Source organism: Mirounga leonina, unplaced genomic scaffold (genome assembly GCF_011800145.1).
Source record: "Mirounga leonina isolate KUSES-001 unplaced genomic scaffold, KU_Mleo_1.0 Mir_114, whole genome shotgun sequence".
Taxonomy (NCBI): domain Eukaryota; kingdom Metazoa; phylum Chordata; class Mammalia; order Carnivora; family Phocidae; genus Mirounga; species Mirounga leonina.
Window position 1 is genome coordinate 11,544,488 of NW_023270265.1, and position 19,912 is coordinate 11,564,399.

A 19,912-nucleotide genomic window follows, 5' to 3' on the forward strand; every position below is an offset into this window, starting at 1 on the left:
AAGATACTTGATTTAAGACAAATGTGACACTGCAATTTTGATGGCAAAAGGACTTTTTTTCCCCCATGGATGATGCTAGGATAATCAAAGATGTGTATTTTTGAAAATGTTTTTAACCTTTATTTCACATCATACTCAAAAATCAACTCCAGGAAGGGTATAGATATAAATGTGAAAGGCAAAACAAAGGGCAACCAAGAAAAACAAAGAATACAGAGAATACCTCCCTGGCCTGCGTTAGACAAAGCTTTCAGAACGGCACACACCAAATTGAGGATGATGAAAAAGTTGATACGTGAACCTTCATTACAATGAAGAATTTTGTTCATCAGAAGATCACAGAAAGGGAATGAGAAGGCAAGCCACAGTGCAGAAAAGACACATTTGACAAAAGCATACCTAAGGGCTCAATCTCATTACTCATCAGGAAATGCAAGTTAAAGCCGCAAGTAGGTATTCTACTTTCCCACTAGAAGAGCTGAAATTAAAATAATCTGACAGCACTAATACCAGTGAGGATGTGGGAACAATTGCAACTCTCAAACATCACAAATAAAGTACATAAATCACTACCACTGTTTCTGGAAACTTTTAGCAGTATCTACCTAAGGTCACACAATTGCACACCCATGGCCCAGCACGCCAACAGAAAGGCACACATCAATTCACCCAAAATCATGCACAAAAAATGTTCACAGGAACACAGTTTGTAATAATTCAAAATGAAAACAGACCAAAAGTCTGTCACCAGTAAAATATATACATTGTGATGTTCATACAGTGAAATCCTCAATAGCAATGAAAATGAACTTCAGGGAAAGAAAGATGGCGGAGGAGTAGGGGACCCTATTTCAACCGGTCCCCGGAATTGAGCTGCATATCTACCAGACCACTCTGAGCACCCACAAAACCAGCCTGAGATGGAAGATCTGGATCTCTACAAACAGAATATCGCAGACGGTTGGTTGTGAGGTACGAAGCGGGGAGCCGTGATTCCGCTGGCAGATATCGGAGGATAAATGGCAGCAGGAGGGAGCCTGGCCGTGGGGATCCTACACCGCCAGTGAGTGACAGCCTCGTGCACTGGGGACAGGCACAGACTCGTAGACCGGTAGCGGCAGGGAAAGGACTTTAGGGCAGCCCCCGGGGCGGAAACCCGGAGCAGCAGGTCCGCGCACACGAACTGGGAGCGGCTGGCGGTTTTAAGAAGCACAAAGGGCAGAGACATGCTGACCTGGAGGCAGGACTGGGGGCACTGCGGAGGGGCGCACAACCCAGGCCACTGCAGTTTATAGCAGCATGGACAGAAATGGAGACCGTGTGGCCTGGAGAGCTCACTGAAGAACAGACTGCAGTGTCTCTGCTCTGAGGCAGAGGGTTGGAAATGGTCTCTTCTGCTCTGACTTGCGGAAGAGACGCAGAAAGCCACCAGGGAAAGCCGCCAGAGAACAAAAGCCCCAAAGACTGATTCCCGCTGAGCCCATCCCCCGCCACAGGGGGGCAGGACAACTCCGCCCAAACAGGGTTGCCTGAGTAACAGCGCGGCAGGCCCCTCCCGCAGAAGACAGGCTGGGAAAACAAGAGGCCAGCAACCCTAAGGTCCCAAGAAAACAGTGCATCTTGCTTGGGTTATGGTCAATAATTTGGACTCTATACATTCCCTCAAACACCCATAAACAGAATGACTAGGAGGAGGAGCCCCCAAAATAGAAGACTCAGAGATTATGACTTATGCTACAGATTTACAAATGGATGCAGATATAACCAAGATGTCAGAGATGGAATTCAGGCTAGCAATTGTGAAGACAATGGCTAGAATGGAGAAATCAATTAATGGCAACATAGAATATCTAACGGCAGAAATGAAAGGTGAATTGGCAGAACTTAAAAATGCTATCAATGAGATCCAATCCAATCTAGATAATCTAACAGCTAGGGTAAGTGAGGCAGAAGAATGAATAAGCGACCTGGAAGACAATATAATAGATAAAAAGGGAAAAGAGGAGGCCAGGGAAAAACAATTCAGAATCCATGAAAATAGAATCAGAGAAATAAGTGACACCATGAGGCGTTCCAATGTCAGAATAATTGGAATCCCGGAGGGAGTGGAGAGAGAGAGAGAGGACTAGAAGATGTATTTGAGCAAATTGTAGCTGAGAACTTCCCTAATCTGGGGAATGAAACAAACATTTGCATCCCAGAGGCAGAGAGAACCCCTCCCAAGATCAAGGAAAACAGGCCAACACCCCGGCATGTATAGTAAAATTTGCAAATCTTAGAACCAAGGAAACCATCTTAAGGGCAGTTAGCGGGGAGAGATTTCTCATGTACAGAGGGAGGAACATCAGAATAACGTCAGACCTATCCACAGAGACCTGGCAAGCCAGAAAGGCCTGGCAAGACATATTCAGGGTACTAAATGGGAAGAACATGCAGCCAAGAATACTTTATCCGACAAGGCTGTCATTTAGAATGATGGAGCGATGCAGAGCTTCCATGACCAGCAGAAACTGAAAGAATATGTGACCACTAAGCTGGTCCTGCAAGAAATATTAAGGGGAGTTCTATAAAAGGAGAAAGACCCCAAGAGTGATATACAACAGAAATTTATAGGGACATTCTATAAAAACAACATCTTCACAGGCAACATGATGACAATTAATTCATATCTTTCACTAATCACTCTCAACGTGAATGGCCTAAACGCTCCCATAAAACAGCACAGGGTTGAAGATTGGATAAAAAGACAGGACCCATCCATATGCTGCCTACAAGAGACTCATTTTGAACCTAAAGATACATCCAGACTGAAAGTGAAGGGATGGAGATCCATCTTCCATGCCAGCAGACCTCAAAAGAAAGCTGGGGTCGCAATTCCTATATCAGACAAATTAGATTTTAAACTAAAGTCTGTAATTAGAGACACAGAAGGACACTATATCATTCTTAAAGGGTCTATCCAACAAGAACATCTAACAATTTTAAATATCTATGCCCCCAACATGGAAGCAGCCATCTACATAGGCCAACTGTTAACCAAAATAAAGAGTCATATTGATAACAATACATTAATTGTAGGAGACCTCAAGACTCCACTCTCAGCAATGGACAGATCATCTAAGCAGAAAATCAACAAGGAAACAAGAGCTTTGAATGATACATTGGACCATATGGACCTCATAGTTATTTACAGAACATTCCACCTTAAAACAACAGAATACTCATTCTGCTCGAGCGCGCATGAAACCTTCTCCAGAACAGACCACATACTGGGTCACAAATCAGGTCTCAACCGATACCAAAAGATTGAGATTATTCCCTGCATATTCTCAGACCACAATGCTTTAAAACTGGAACTCAATCACAAGAAAAAATTTGGCAGAAATTCAAACACTTGGAAGCTAAAGACCACTCTGCTCAAGAATGTTTGGGTCAACCAGGTAACCGAAGAAGAACTTAATTCATGGAAATCAATGAAAACGAAAACGCATTGGTCCAAAACCTATGGGATACTGCTAAGGTGGTCCTAAGGGGGAAATACATTGCCATCCAAGCCTCACTCAAAAAAATAGAAAAATCCCAAATTCACCAACTAACTCTACACCTTAAAGAACTAGAGAAAAAGCAACAAATGATGCCTAAGCCACACATTAGAAGAGAAATAATTAAAATTAGAGCAGAAATCAATGAATTAGAAACCAGAAACACAGTAGATCAGATCAACGAAACTAGAAGTTGGTTCTTTGAAAGAATTAATAAGATCGATAAACCACTGGCCAAACTTATCCAAAAGAAAAGAGAAAGGACCCAAATGAATAAAATTACAAATGAGAGAGGAAAGATCACGGCTAAAAACAAGGAAATAGAAATAATTATTAGAAATTATTATCAACAACTATATGCCAATAAACTGAGCAATCTGGATGAAATGGAGGCCTTCCTGGAAACTATAAGCTGCCAAGACTGAAACAGGAAGAAACTGACTACCTGAATAGGCCAATAACCAGTAATGAGATTGAAGCAATGATCAAAAACCTCCCAAAAAACAAGAGTCCAGGGCCTGATGGTTTCCTTGGGGAATTCTACCAAACATTCAAAGAAGAAATAATACCTATTCTACTGAAGCTGTTTCAAAAAATAGAAACAGAAGGAAAACTTCCAAACTCATTCTATGAGGCCAGAATTACCTTAATCCCCAAACCAGGCAAAGACCCCATCAAAAAGGAGAATTTCAGAACAATATCGCTGATTAATATGGATTCCAAAGTCCTCAACAAAATCCTAGCTAATAGGATCCAACAATACATTAAAAGGATCATCCACCACGACCAAGTGGGATTTATCCCCGGGATGCAAGGGTGGTTCAACATTCGCAAATCAATCAATGTGATAGAACACATTAATAAGAGGAGGGAGAAGAACCATAGGGTCCTCTCAATTGATGCAGAAAAAGCATTTGACAAAATACAACATCCTTTCCAGGATTAAAATTCTTCAGAGTATAGGGATAGAGGGAACATTCCTCAAGTTCATAAAATCCATCTATGAAAAACCCACAGCAAATATCATCCTCAATGGGGAAAAGCTGAGAGCCTTTCCTTAAGATCAGGAACACATCAAGGATGCCCACTCTCACCACTATTGTTCAACATAGTACTAGAAGTCCTAGCAACAGCAATCAGACAACAAAAAGAAATAAAAGGTATTCAAATTGGCAAAGAAGAAGTCAAACTCTCTCTTTTCGCAAACGACATGATACTTTATGTGGGAAACCCAAAAGACTCCACCCCCAAATTACTAGAACTCGTACAGCAATTCAGTAATGTGGCAGGATACAAAATCAATGCACAGAAATCAGTTGCTTTCTTATACACTAACAACGCAACTGTAGAAAGAGAAATTAGAGGAACGATTCCATTTACAATAGCACCAAAAACCATAAGATACCTCGGAATAAACCTAACCAAAGAGATAAAGGATCTGTACTCTAGGAACCACAGAATACTCATGAAAGAAATTGAAGAAGACACAAAAAGATGGAAAAATATTCCATGCTCATGGATCGGAAGAATAAACATTGTTAAAATGTCTATGCTACCCAGAGCAATCTATACCTTCAATGCCATCCCAATCAAAATTCCAATGACATTTTTCAAAGTGTTGGAAGAAACAATCCTAAAATTTGTACGGAATCAGAAAAACCCCGAATCGCCAAGGAAATGTTGAAAAAGAAAAACAAAGCTGGAGGCATCACGTTGCCCGATTTCAAGCTATATTACAAAGCAGTGATCACCAAGACAGCATGGTACTGGCACAAAAACAGACATACAGACCAATGGAACAGAATAGAGAACCCAGCTATGGACCCTCAACTCTATGGTCAAATAATCTTTGACAAAGCAGGAAAAACATGCAATGGAAAAAAGACAGTCTCTTCAATAAATGGTGCTGGGAAAATTGGACAGCCACATGCAGAAGAATGAAACTCGACCATTCTCTAACACCATTCACAAAGATAAACTCAAAGTGGATGAAAGACCTCAATGTGAGACAGGAATCTATCCAAATCCTAGAGGAGAACATAGGCAGTAACCTCTTTGACATCGGCCACAGCAACTTCTTTCAAGATACATCTCCAAAACCTAGTGAAACAAAAGCAAAAATGAACTTTCAGGACTTCATCAAGATAAAAAGCTTCTGCACAGCAAAGGAAACAGTCAACAAAACAAAGAGGCAACCCACAGAATGGGAGAAGATATTTGCAAATGACACTACAGATAAAGGGCTGGTATCCAAAATCTATAAAGAACTTCTCAAACTCAACACCCCAAAAACAAATAATCAAGTCAAAAAGTGGTCAGAAGATATGAAAAGACACTTCTCTGAGGAAGACATACAAATGGCTAACAGACACATGAAAAAGTGTTCATCATCATTAGCCATCAGGGAAATTCAAATCAAAACCACATTGAGATACCACCTTACACCAGTTAGAATGCCAAAAATGGACAGGGAAAGAAACAACAGATGTTGGAGAGGTTGTGGAGAAAGGGGAACCCTCTTACACTGTTGGTGGGAATGCAAGTTGGTACAGCCACTTTGGAAAACAGTGTGGAGGTTCCTCAAAAATTTAAAAATAGAGCTACCCTATGACCCAGCAATTGCACTGCTGGGTATTTACCCCAAAGACACAGATGTAGTGAAAAGAAGGGCCATATGCACCCCAATGTTCATAGCAGCAATGTCCGCCATAGCCAAACTGTGGAAAGAGCCGAAATGCCCTTCAACGGATGAATGGATAAAGAAGATGTGGTCCATATATACAATGGAATACTACTCAGCCATCAGAAAGGATGAATACCCAACTTTTACATCAACATGGATGGGACTGGAGGAGATTCTGCTAAGTGAAATAAGTCAAGCAGAGAAAGTCAATTATCATATGGTTTCACTTATTTGTGGAACATAAGGAGTAGCATGGAGGACATTAGGAGAAGGAAGGGAAAAATGAGGGTGAGAGGAATTGGAGGGAGAGATGAACCATGAGAGAGTATGGACCTGAGAAACAAACAGGGTTTTAGAGGGGAGGGGGGAGGGGGGATTGGTTAGCCCGGTGATGGGTATTAAGGAGGGCATGTACTGCATGGAGCACTGAGTGTTATACGAAAACAATGGATCGTGGATCACCACATCAAAAACTAATGATGTATTGTATGGTGACTAACATAACATAATAAAATTAAAAAGAAAATATGCTGGAAAAATTTAAAAAATAAAAGAAAGAAAATGAACTTCACGCAGAAACGTAGGTAAGTCTTTAAAGCTAATGTCGAATGAAAAAAAAAACAGACAGAAAAACAATTGATTCTAAGTATAAGTATTTCCAATGTATATGAAATTAATCAGTGGTTATAGAACGGGTCATGACTACCTTTCGGGTTCTGGAGGTTTCAGTCAGGAAGGTGATAGTGTTCTATTCTTATTTTGGTTGGTGGCTACACAGGAGCACTCAGCTTATTAAAATGAATACTGTACAGCTATGGTTTGTGCATTTTTTCTGCATGTATTTTATGATTTTTTAAAGTATATTTAAAAACCGTGGCCTCATCGTCAGGCCCTTTGCAACCCTGTTTCCTGCCCTACACTTGCTCTGAGTCAGCCACTGATGCTGGCACGAGGGGCTTTATTCTGAGTTTTCTTATTTCATCCTTTGAGATGGGACTGCTGCCCACACTGTATAGATTTCAAAGATGTGGAAGCTGATGTTCAGAGGGGTTAAGTGACTTACTCATGGTCATATAGCTAGAAAGTAGTAGAACCTGACTTTAAAAGCACACCTTTCTGATTCCAACACACTGCCTTTATATTCTTAGGGGAGCCGTTCAGAAGACTGGCCTCCACCAACCAAGTTAGTTGTGCAGGGTAGTCACCCTGCCTCCGCCGTGAAAAGGCAGATGAGTGTTTTCTCACATATCACTTACTCCACTCTGCCTACCTTTCCCCACAAGCTTACAATCTGGGGTGGCTGAGCCCCCCCTCTTGGGAAGTGACCTTCTGTCTGATGGTGTCTCACGTCTACACCTCCTGAACACACAGGCCAATTCAGGGTAGAAAGAGCACAGATTTTATTTAGACTGACAGACGAGTTGGATCACCTTGAGCAAACCACTTAATTATTCTGAGTCTCATTTTCCTCATTTGTCAGAAAGAGAGTTCTTAATTTTCCAAGTAAGAAATGAATTAATTCTCCTGGGACACGATAGGCATATAACCCATGTGAATCTCTTTGCTTTCCGTTCTGGACCCCGCTATATTAAATAAATATCTTTTATCTCTCCATCTCTGCCACACCTCCATCCCCATCCCCCATCCTTCTCCATCCTGCTCTGGGCCCCAGGTTGGTCAGGGCGAACGGCCTCGGTGGGCTCCCTGTCCTCTGCTCTTGTGACTGGCAGGAGATTGGAGGGAGGGGGGAAGAGAGTTCAGAGGATGGGCTCCCTGAGCTCACTCCTTGTGGGATCGCCATCAGTGGCTCATTCTCTGGAAAGGGAAGGGCAGCCCTTTCCAACCTCCTCTCTGGCAGTGAGAATTCACGCCCCCTCCTACCGTCCTTTCTGGCTGTGAGGGCTTAAGGGATGCTACTGGTTCTGTTCCCAGGCGTCCCCACTCTCCTGCGGCTTTCCCTGACCTGAGGCAAGTGTACATCGTTCTGAATAGTCCCTCTCCCCAAATCCCTCCGTTTCAGTGTGCCCTCTCTCACTGGGCAGGCAGGATCCATGTTGATCCAGCTGCCTGCTCTGTCATTTCCTCCCACATGGAAGAAGCATCTTCTCCATGAGGTAACGTAGCTTGTCCAGACCACAGGTTGCTGACTGAGGACGACGTGGCTATTGTGAGCCTCAGACCGAAGAAAGTGGCAGAAGCTAAAAAAGAGGCACAGAGTAAAAGTAAAATTATCTCAGCACGTGTACTTTCGGTCGCTCCAAATTTATGCATTTATTTTTCCCACAAAATGTGAGGAAGTTGAGTCTTACCTCGGAAGCAAAAGGCTGTCATGCCAGGAGGCCCCTGAAGGTCTGAGGCTTTATGGAACATATCCCGAGGCCTCATCAGTGCCTCCAGCAGCTTTGGAGCTTCTCCTGCCCCAGAGCCTGCTTCTGCTCATCTGCACCTCATTCTGAGCACACCTGGAAGTCAGGTGCAGCGAGGACATGGGCTGACCAGCTCACAACCACAGCATGTCCCTCCAGGACGCCAGGCTGGTTTTCATTTGTTTACTGGGGACGCTCAGAATTATCGCCTGAGTGGGTCTCAGGAGCTCTCCCTGCCGACACTCCCAGCTCCCTGGGGACGGGAGTGGGGGCATTGAACCAGCATCCCCGTGCTAAGGGTGGAAGTGCAAACGCTGTTTCTCTTTGCCCCGGCAGGTAATTCCACCGCCTGCCCAAGTGGGAAGGACATGAACACTTTGGAGGACATGGTTGGCTAACAGAGCCTTGAAGTTCCCACCGAGAAGTGCGATGCTGCGGGTATGCCGATCACCCCCAGAGTGGCCATGTGTGAGAGGGTATTTGTGCAGGCGCCTTACCTGCATCATCACTGATCCTCACCGCAGCTCAGGACCCAGGACTCACTGTGGGGGAGGGGACACAGTGGAGGTTTGGAGGTGATAGTGGTGGGACTGGGGATACCCGTCAGGTGAGTGACAAAAATCAGATTTTAGGGGCGCCTGGGTGGCTCAGTCAATTAAGCGTCTGCCTTCAGCTCAGGTCATGACCTCAGGATCCTGGGATCGAGCCCTGCTTTGGGCTCCCTGCTGAGCAGGGAGTCTGCTTCTCCCTCTGTCTCCCCTACTGCTCATGCTCACTCACTCTCACTCTAATAAATAAAATAAAGTCTTAAAAAAAAAAACAGATTTTAAACCAGATCTATCTGATCCCCAGTTTGCCACTGTTGTATGAGCACAAGACCACTCATCTGGCTCTACTTAATGCAGAAGAAAGTAATTTGACCTCCGCGGAGCGAAGGTAAGTAAATATGGCCTTGCTTGTCAGGAGCCAGCGCTGGCCTTTGGGATCTGTGCAGGTTTCACAAGAGGCTCAGATGTCAGAAGAGGGAAGCTTATCAATTGGGAAAACTTCACTCTGTGGATCACAGATAGCACTTGCTCATCATTTCAATCCAAGATCACACAGCTAGAAAATCCAGAACCAAAATGTAAACCGAGTTTCACTTATTTTATTGACACTCAGCCTTTGTCTAGCTTGGGGTCTAGGAGACACCAATCCCTTCTTCCCGAGCCCGCCACCCCAGGAGCCAGACCCAGGAGAACAAAGCAGGTGCAGATGGACTGTAGGCACCACAATGATGCTTGTAACGTAAGGTGCTAATACTGGGTCACGAGGAGAAGCTCGGGCTCTGTGCAGACTTCCTCGACATCCTATCCCTTCTCCACTACGTGAGCATGTCATTACGCTGCTCTGAGTCTCGTCGTTGTCCTCATCAGCTGCCGTGGATAATAACGGTAGGAACAAATGAAATGTTACAGGGAAAGCTCTGGCATATGGTAAACATTCGATCCCTTCTGGCTTTCGTTATCATTACTAGTTATAAGCTTCCCAAAAAAGACAGAGATAGAGATTACCGTCGTCAATATATGATCGAAGCAGTGAAATTCAAAAAAGTAAAAAAACAATGTGCTCAAGGTATCCTGGTCGATACATGCCAGAAGTAGGATTCCAGCACAGACTTGGCCAGTTTCAATAACCTTGGTCTTGTCGGGGCCACCTTCCTGTGCATTAGGGCATCAGCATCGGCCCGTTTTCCTCGCATCTTGCAGTTCCCCTTGTGCCTTGCCAGTGGGATTTCCCTGCTTCTGGGTAAAACCCCGGGGGGCCTCACTTGCAATGCATTGCCCACAGTCCCTCTGTTATGCCCACCCCCCCTTCCCAGATAAGCATGATTACACCTAAACACTGGCACTGACTTGACAGAATGGGACACGGGAGCCTGACTCCCAGCTCGTCAGGGCGCTGGCTTAGAGCTCTTGCAAGAGAATTTTAAGAATATATTGGAAGATAGGGGATTTTCTTCCTATATATTCGTATATGGGAATATACTGGAAGATTTTCCTGTTTCCCAAAAAAATACATACATACACTCAGCAATATGGCAAGCAATTTTAAAGATTTTATTTATTTATTTGGTGGGGGGGAGAGAGAGAGAGCAAGTGCGTGCCCGCGAGCAGGGGGAGGGACAGAGTGAGAGGGGGTAAGAATCTCAAGCAGATTCCCCGCTGAGCCCGGAGCCCTACTCAGGTCTCTGTCTCATGACCCTGAGATCATGACCTGAGTAGAAAACAAGAGTCCGACGCTTAACCGACTGAGCCACCCAGGCCCCACTTGACAAGCAATTTTAGAAGGTTCTCAGACACCTCTCAGATCTACCCAGGGACTTCAGGGGAGGCATTCCTGCTCTGAGGGAGAATCCTGAAGTTCTCTAGAGCACTCGTCAGGCCCAGAGCTTCCCTTGGTCTGATACACAGTTCATCGTCTGCAGGAGGAGAGGCTTTGGGGAGACAAGGGGAGGAGAGACCCCGGGAGAAGGAGCCCATCTTGCCATCTTGAGCGAACCTCGCAGACCTTGATGCCCATCCTGGCTGAGGGCACTGTCAGGGGGGCAGGTACCTGGCCCAGGTGCTGTGGTTGAGAACGACCTTGTCAGCCCAGGCTAGCCACAGCCCCTGCAGGGGTGCAAAAGCAGATACTCACCCGCATGCCCTGAGGCCGCCAGAGAGGAGGCAGCAGATGCAGAGGCTGAGGGAAGTGGTGGTGCCCGCCACGCGCCGTGGGGCAGAGAAGGCCAGCACGTGTCGGGCGGCTGGGGCCGTCGGCGCTCCCTGCCCAGGGAGAACCAGCTGCTCTGACAGGAACGTGCGCTAGCGAGGCAGACAGACGAGGAAGTGTGAATCCCAGCACTGTCACTTACCAGCTTTGGGACCGTGCCTTTGTGAGTCTCATTTTCCCTTCCTATAAATTTTGGATCTTACCGTCTACCTTGCAGGGCTGGTCTGACGATGAGAGAGCATTTGTATGCAAAGGGTATAATACAATTCTCGCACCACTATCCCTGATCAATAAACAGCTGCTGATGTGAATATGATAATGGGTGTTCTTATTTAGGAAGCCATTATGATGCCCTGGAGAATACTCGAGACTTCTTCGCATATTTGGGGATTTGGGTGGAAAATCAGGAGGATTTCAGAGCAAGTGTTTGGTGGCAGAGGATGGTTCATGGTGCACACACCTGGCCAGAGAGAGGCCACCTCGTGGGAGACACGTGTCCCTCCACAGCAGCTGATGGCACCGCATCACGTGGCTGATTGTTGCCCTGAGATTACGCACTGGGCAAGGCAGCCCTGAAGCAGCCTCTTTCCTCCCCTAGATTCCTTTTCTCACATCTGGTGAGCAGGACTTTCTCTGCTTGCCTTGCCCAAGTGCATGGCTGCGTGCTTTCCAGAATTTTGCATGCATGCGACTGAACTGAGTGTGCATGGATGGACCCCCGTGTCTGTGTGCAAGCAGTGTGCAGGTGTACATGTGCTTAGCTATATTTCTTTCGTGAGTTGAGAAGTCTCGGTGTTGGTGAACAGTTTGTTTTCCTCTGAGTTTGGAGACTTGGTTTCCCTGGCAACTGTATGCTTGAATTGCCAGCGACTGAACCCTCCTTGAGACACCTTTGCTCGCTCACCCTGGTGCCCCCTCTCCCAGATCCTGGCCATTGGTCATTGCAGATTTCCACAGCAGGAGTTTTTCTAGCTGTGGAGAAAACCTCTCCTCTCCCTGGGGCTCAGCACTCAAGGTCAAGTTCGGAGGTGAAAGAATGAAAGCTGGAGGGAGGGTCTGACTGATATCACTGACAATTGTCCCTTCCTCCTTTGAAGGAGGTTACTGTTAGCTCACCCGATTTATTTGCAATTTGTGCACTTTTCTTATAACTAACCTCTCCGGCTACATACCACGGACAGGGGGAAAAAGACAATAATTAAAGTTATTAACATAGAAAATTGTTACCTATTCAGAGTTTCCTGGTATGAAGGGTGAGCATAATAAGAATCAAACACGATTTCATTTAGTAAAAGCAACTAATGGGGTGAAATAAAATAATGTTTCAGATATAAGGAATGTTACATCAGGAACAGAAATTCTCTCTCTTTTATTGTGTCTGTAGCAAGGAAAGGTCAGTTAAGAATTCTTGGAGCTTTTATCCACCTTGTATTGCCAAAGCCAGAAGCACAAAACAAGGCTTTTGCTGGTCACAGATGCTAATTCATGAGCACATAACTACAGGAGTGAAAGGTGAGTTCTTCAAGAAAGGGAACTGAAAATGCAGTCAGGCAGAGGCCCGTGAGTAAATAACCCCTTTGTCTCAGAAACATAGGTCACATGTTATCCACCAGACCTTGTCCATCTCTGTGATTATTAAAGGAGAACACATAAGCCAAAGGAACCAACTACCCCTTCCATGCCATCATGGTCTTCAGGCCCAGTTATCTTGTCTTCCTTTGTGTCTTTGTTCTTCTTTCAGTGCTTGAGAAGACCAAATTCAGTATGGAATTAGTTCTACTTTGGCAGGATTTGGGAGGATTTAAATTTAGGAACTGGGCAGTTCCTTAAGAAAATGTAGGCTTTGGGAGTTCTGTCCAGACAGGTCTGTCTATTCAGATAATCTGGGAGCATCTGCTGGGGCTCTGTCTCCCCGCCCCCCAGCCTTTGGAGTTTGTACTCAGCATTGGAGATGCCACTCATTGGTGTGGGACCACAAGAACAAGGGCCCAGACACTCTCCTCTCAGTTCCTGGAAGTTGAGATCTTGATAATGAAAACTCAGGTCGACTCTCTTTGGCCCAAGGCTGACAGTAGAGCCGTTTCTCCCTGGAAGGCCTAGAAGTCAAAGGGGATCCTTGTGATGCACAAGGTGGAGCTGGGAAGCATATGAATCTGGGGGTCCAGGGCCCAGACTGGTGATTCCAGGCAGATGGATATTCATTGGAGAATGGTACCCACAGAGCCTCTGAGGGTCTGATACTGAAAAGCCAAGCGGTGGCTCCCCAAAGAATGATAGCCCCTTAGCCCTAAGGCCTAAGGATAGAGAAACAACTCATCTGCAGTCAAAGTGAGTGTAGGGATGAGAGAAGAAACAAAGCCAACTGACACTTAAGAGGTTGTTCACTCCACGAGGCCATGGGAACACTTCTCCATGCAGTATGGCCAAATTTTCTCCTATGAATTTTCTAGTAACTCACATTATACAGGAAATTGTTAGGGTAACCAAAAATTAGAATTGTTTCTCAATTTCTGTCCCTCACATTGACCCCTGGTTGATATGGGGGATTCTGGACATACACTAGGTAAGGAGGTTGTGCTTCCATCCCCAGGCACGTCTCACACCCACTTGGTCAGAGAGGTTTCCCTCACAACCGCCCATGCCAATGGGATAGAACCCAGCTCATGACCACAGCATGCCCGGGAATAAGCAGATAGCATTTCCTCACCCCAGAGAAGAAGAGGGTAGGGAGCAAAGTCAAGTTTTATTATTAAACAACTTTAATCCAAATGCTGATTATTATTTGCAGTGTCTGAAGGCACAAAATATACCTAAAATGTATGGAATAGTCTAAACAGTTATAAATCCAAAGAGCAAAGCATGAAAAAAAGATACATTCTGAGCTGACACAGAAATCCGAGTTGGGAATTTTTTTTTTTTCTGGAGAACTTACTTGAATATCAATCATTTCCCCTCATGCCAAGGGTAGGAAATTTAAAAAATAACATAAACATGGTGAAGAATAACACCATGAGGTGTTGAGGGATTTTTTTTTTTTAAATATAAGCAGAATACCTTTTCCTCAAAGATGTGCGTGCTCTCTTTCTCACAAGCACACACACACGCACACACACGCGCGCGCGCACGCACACACACACACCTGCTGTCTCTCTCCTCTCCACACCCATTCTAAGCAAAGCTGTCCAAGAAGACATTCATGGTGTACCCCAGAAGACAGATCATCTCAGCACAAAACAGGCTTGGGAGTGAGATAAGGCAGTGAGACCAGAATTTGATTAAAAAAATAGATATATATGAAAAACTGACCATCCAGGGCAGGGCCCCCAAAGTGCTGATGGAAAGAAAATGAAGCCCGCCCGCCCTCGGGGAAACCGCGGCCCACCCAGGCTTCGCTGTGCGCATGCGCCCGGCTCCTGGCTCTCCACGCGGATTGGAGAAATGTCAATGGGTCGCCTCGGTAGCACTAATCATCAGGCCATTCTCAGCTTCCAGAGATAAATAACATAATTATAAACACTCTTCTCCCCGGGGTGCTTTTAGCTATGTGATGCAGCCGTTCCTTTCTGCTCAATCATGTCAGTCAGGACTTCAGGAGAGAAATCAATCCAGGGCTAGTTATCACCCTCCTAAATACACCTCTGGACTAACTCTAAAGGCTAAAGGAGATTCAGTCAATAGTCTTTGTATTTCTGCCTGACCACAGACGGACTCTCAGCTCCTTGATTACTGCCCAGCCCAGGAAGATGGGTGTGTGGCCCGGAGCCCAGCCCTCTGGGTGCCCGATGTGGGCTGTGTTCACTATCCTGGCAGGTTAGGACAACAGAATCACCTTTGTCTTTAGGAGAAGAGCTGAAGGGATACAGCTCAGATTACTCGAACTGCTCTGCTCCTAGTGGTTCCTTGTCTGGTTCTATAGTTTTAATTGCCCCCAGGAAAGACAAGGGAGGGAGGCGTGGCTGTCTGGTTATCCTAGCCTTAAGGAACAGAGCTTCCCAGCAGGTTGGCCAGTTCAGGGATAGTCCTGGGAAGCTCAGAGACCATATGATGCTCCTAGCCAGAGGGGCCCCTGCTCTGGGCTGGCTCTCTGCATGAGGGCTTCTGGTCTGGAGAAGGGGGCAAAGCAGGAAGTGAGGACTGGGTTCTGGCCCCTTGGCAGACGGCCTGCAGGGTTTTAGACCTGGAGACACCCTTTCACTTTTGGGGCTGCTTCCCTGGGGGATGAGTTACTTGTCTTCACATCACACCAAATTATGCTGCTCCTTCTCTAGGAGCCAAGGCTCCTTCCTCTCTGAATGAACATGGTCCCTTTGATCTATTCCCAGCACTCGCCATCACCTAGAGCACTGGTCTGCTCACCTGGGGTACGTCCTTCCACTTCTCCAACAGAATCCTTTGACCTGAAACTACAGGTCAAAAACCCAAAGGGATATTCTCCCTCTCCCTGGGCTCACGTCTCACCACCTCGCCTGGCCCACATACCACACCTAGCATTTCTCTACTCCCACGGACAAGGACAAGCCCAACTCTGCCAAGCCTCCAGAGCCAATGATGGGGCCTATCTGCCTTTTCCCATATTCTATCACTTGTTGATTCTTCTAACTGGGGAAAGAAAGTAAAAAACAAGGCCAATAGTATGACCCTAGAGCATGTCAGCATCGAAGCTCCCAGAGACGGTCACTTCACTGGGGGTGCTTCTCTTGGGCCCACAGCACACAGTGTTATGCGGTGGGTGACCAAGAGGACTGCCCCATGTCCCGGGAGCCTCCTAAGTCCCAGGCTGACAGGAACAGCTGATCACCCTATAGCACAGTGGCCTGGGGTCACGCCAATGCTGGCTCACTGTTGGTCTACCCAAAAGGATTAAAGAGGAACAAAGGGCCAGGAGCAGAGGAACGTGGCAGGAAACCATGGGACATGGCAACAAGCAGCATTTGGGGCTCCTCTAAAGGGAATAGCTGCTCATCTTCCCCTCTCCCCCAGCAGGAAGGGGGTCCTTATCTGATCACCCCTCCTGCCTTCAGAAAGGCCCAGGAACAGGGGGCTTCTTTGGCACTTCAGAATGATCACAAGTAATTTGCCTTTTTATTCATATAGAACAAAATTTACAAAGTCATTCATACAGTTTTTGTGTTGTTTTTTTTTTTTTACTGACTTCGAAAATTGGGAATATTCAAAATACACTTTTACCCCACTCCATTCTGTCATTATTTACACGTATGTACAAGAAAAATGAAAGAGTCTCTGTGTGGTGTGTGTATGTGTGTGTGCACATGTGTGTGGTCTGTGTGGTTGTTTTCTTGTATTAAAAAGCTCTGCTGGTCGGGTGGGTGGATGGACGGGCGGCAGGGCAGGCGGCGCGGTCAGATGGAGGTGCCGTGGGAGGTGTCCAAGGCCTCTGGAAGGACGCCTCCCGGCACAGGCTGGAAGGACATGGGGATGGGGGTCTTGACCGGGCTCTGGCGGAACAGCCCCCCGTTGGGCGACCTGTGTTTGCACTGCATGGAGGGCATGGTGGCGGAGCTGCTCAGGGGCAGAGGCAGGTTGCTGCCCGGCCCCGATGACAGTGTCCGGCTGGTGCCGTGGCCGCTTTGCTCGGGCAGAAAAGTGCTGACCGAGAGCTGTGTGTTCTGGTACTCTCGCGTGGGCTCTAAGGCCTGGCTCGGAGCCAGGCCCCCCATCTCCAGGGCCGAAAGCTCAATGGACGCTGGGGAAATCTGCTTGTGGGCAATGTCTTCATCCATTAGGCTGTTTATGCGCCGGTGGACCTGCTCCAAATTCACTTCTTTGTCCTGGAGGGAAAGCACAGGAGGGTCAGGCCGAGCCCTAAGATGAGCCATGGCTGGCTTTCCACAAGCTCTGGCAGGCCTGGAGACCCCAGGCCTGTTCAGCCTGCTGGACACTGGGTGAGCATCCCCCCAATCCTCCCACCCCACCCCCTCACCTGGATGGCTGGCCCTCTGTTATCTGGGGAACCAGTAGCCTAGGACGCTGCCCCTAGGTAGCATAGACCCAGCAAGCAGGCCTTGGCGACACGTGCGTCCCCTCCTCACTCTGCTTAGAACTCCTGTCACACCCAGAGGCAACCTTTGCGAGAAGATGCCTTGAGGAACCGGCAGAGACAAAAGGAAAATAAAGGAGTTCCCATGGGAATAAAAGGAACTGGTCCTCGAGCCCCTGGTGGGCCCCCATGTATTTGCCATAGAGTTCACAGTGCTCAGAAAGCCTTGTGTGATCATCCATATCGTCCACAAGAGGAGGCTTGGGTTCAGGAAGGTCAGTGGCCTCCCTGGAATCACAGCCCTTGTGATGGGCAGGGGCAGCCTGGGAAGCCTGATGTAGGAAGTGAAGTCCTGGCTGACCCTGAAAGTCCCATTCTCCCTGTGCAAAATGTCCAGAGATGCCAGCAAGCTGGCATTCCCCTGTATCCAAGGCTCATGGGGCTGGTTTCTGGATGAGGAAGATGGTGGGGATGGTGAGGAAAGGGATTTCTCAGGGCTCAGGTGACTTTCCTGATATCAAGAGGGTTGAGACCACCAAGATGGGTGACCCTCACACTTGACTCTTTCTCCATATGGTGAATGGTTGCAAGGAAATGGTTTTGTTTGTATGCTTGAGAAAGAGAAGAAAACAGAACAAAAATCATTCCTTTCAAATAACTTGATGTTTTGTCTACAATATCAAAATAAATCAAGGAGGCCAAACTGCTTAGAAGCTCCTAGAAGACAGAGGATGTAATTGATATGCTCAGTTCCCCCCAAGGAGGTGGGGCGGGGACCAGGTGTCCACGGAGGAGCCATGCCAGCTCCTCGATGAGGTGCTCAGTTTCACTCCCATTTTCAGGCAGCATGAGTGCCAATGTGCCAGGCAAGTTCATGCCTACTACCATGCTTCCCTGAGGTCAAACTCCTAGAGAAATGCCATGTCAAAGCTCCGCTCTGAGACAGAACACCACGCACGGGCTGTCTAATGGTGACATCCATACAGTAGGAACCTGTCTTGTCGGGTGGTTAGAAATACCACACAAGTGCTCGCTTCGGCAGCACATATACTAAAATTGGAACGATACAGAGAAGATTAGCATGGCCCCTGTGCAAGGATGACATGCAAATTCGTGAAGCGTTCCATATTTTTGCAATATATGTTAAGAAAAAAAAAAAGAAGAGGAAGAAGAAGAAGGTAGCAGGAGGGGAAGAATGAAGGGGGGGAAATCAGAGGGGGTAGACGAACCATGAGAGACGATGGACTCTGAAAAACAAACTGAAGGTTCTAGAGGGGAGGGGGGGTGGGAGGATGGGTTAGCCTGGTGATGGGTATTGAGGAGGGCACATTCTGCATGGAGCACTGGGTGTTATGCACAAACAATGAATCATGGAACACTACATCTAAAACTAATGATGCAATGTATGGGGATAATATAAGAATAAAAAAAATTAAAAAAAAAAAGGAATGAACTATGGACACTTGCAGCAAGTGGGTATATGAGGCTAAGCGGAAGAAGCCAGACTGAAAAGCCCACCTATCATATGATTCCATTTATTTGACATTCTGGAAAAGAAAAAACCATAGGGACAAAGAACAAATCAGTGCTCATCAGGGCCTAAGGGAAGGAAGGGGGTTGGGACTCCAAAGTGGCAGCATGAAGAAGCTTGTTTGTCTGGTAGAACCCTATCTTGATTATGTTGGCGATTACATAACCCTAAGCATTTGTCAAGGCTCTTAGTACTGTATACTTCCCCCCCCCAAAAAAGTGAATTGTACTGAATGTAAATTTAAAAATAAAAATACATATAATGAAAAAAAAAAAAAAAAGAAGAAATACCACACAATGTAGAAGCCCTGAATGCACTTTCAAAAGAAAAAAGAAGGAACCATACAAATCTAAGGGCATTCCAGTGGATGCTCTGAGCTCCTAGGAGGCTGGTGGGAGAGGATTTTTCCCAGGAAGAGGCCACCCTGAGTAGCTGGCATGAACACCCCTCTCTCATGAGTGGTTAACCCCCATGAAGTCTCAACCCAGCCCTCCTCGAGCAAGGAAGTTGCCTCTGCAGTTTATTCCTTGTTCCCAGTGCCCCCTGGCGTGGAGAAGGCAGGGCCACTGCTCTGTCCACACCTTTGCCAAGTTCATGACTGTAGACAGAGGTTGACTTCTGTGGGTCACCTGCCATCTTTCCCAGAACCTTTCCCAGAAAAAGAAAACTAACAACCCCCACAGGACAGTAAAGAACTCATCCTGGGCCAAGAGCAAAGCTGAGAATAAGAAAGCCAACTGATTTGAGGATGGAGGATACTATGGGGCGTGGCTCTGTGCCCCAGATGGGAACATTGGAAATCACTGGCAGAGCCCCATGGGCAGAGCCGACATTCCAGAGATCTGAAGCCCCCCCCACAGCAGAGCTCAGCTCGCTGATGCTGGAAAACCAGCTCCAAGTTGAGGACGCCTCTGGGTGGCAAGTGTTGTGGGTGGCAAGTGTCGTGGGTGACACTGGAGAAAGTGGCTGGAGAGTACCAGGCCTTTACTTAGCCTGACTAAATGTGACTTTCACAGACTCTTTTAAGTCGGTAAAAAA

The 19,912-nt window shown here is 46.6% G+C and overlaps 1 protein-coding gene and 1 non-coding gene across 2 annotated transcripts in view; one reads left to right on the top strand and one right to left on the bottom strand.

Moving 5' to 3' along the window:
- Positions 1-16,636: 16,636 nt before the first annotated feature.
- The window catches only part of GRID1 (glutamate ionotropic receptor delta type subunit 1), a 700,883-nt gene continuing 697,607 nt past the window's right edge, over positions 16,637-19,912 (bottom strand). Inside the window, exon 16 of the mRNA XM_035023220.1 lies at positions 16,637-17,134. Within this exon, the coding sequence (XP_034879111.1) occupies positions 16,706-17,134 (429 nt within the window). The 3' untranslated portion in view covers positions 16,637-16,705. The remainder of the gene's footprint in view (positions 17,135-19,912) is intronic.
- LOC117998849 lies at positions 18,370-18,476 on the top strand. The gene has a single exon (XR_004676099.1). It is a non-coding gene; the product is annotated as a U6 spliceosomal RNA (small nuclear RNA).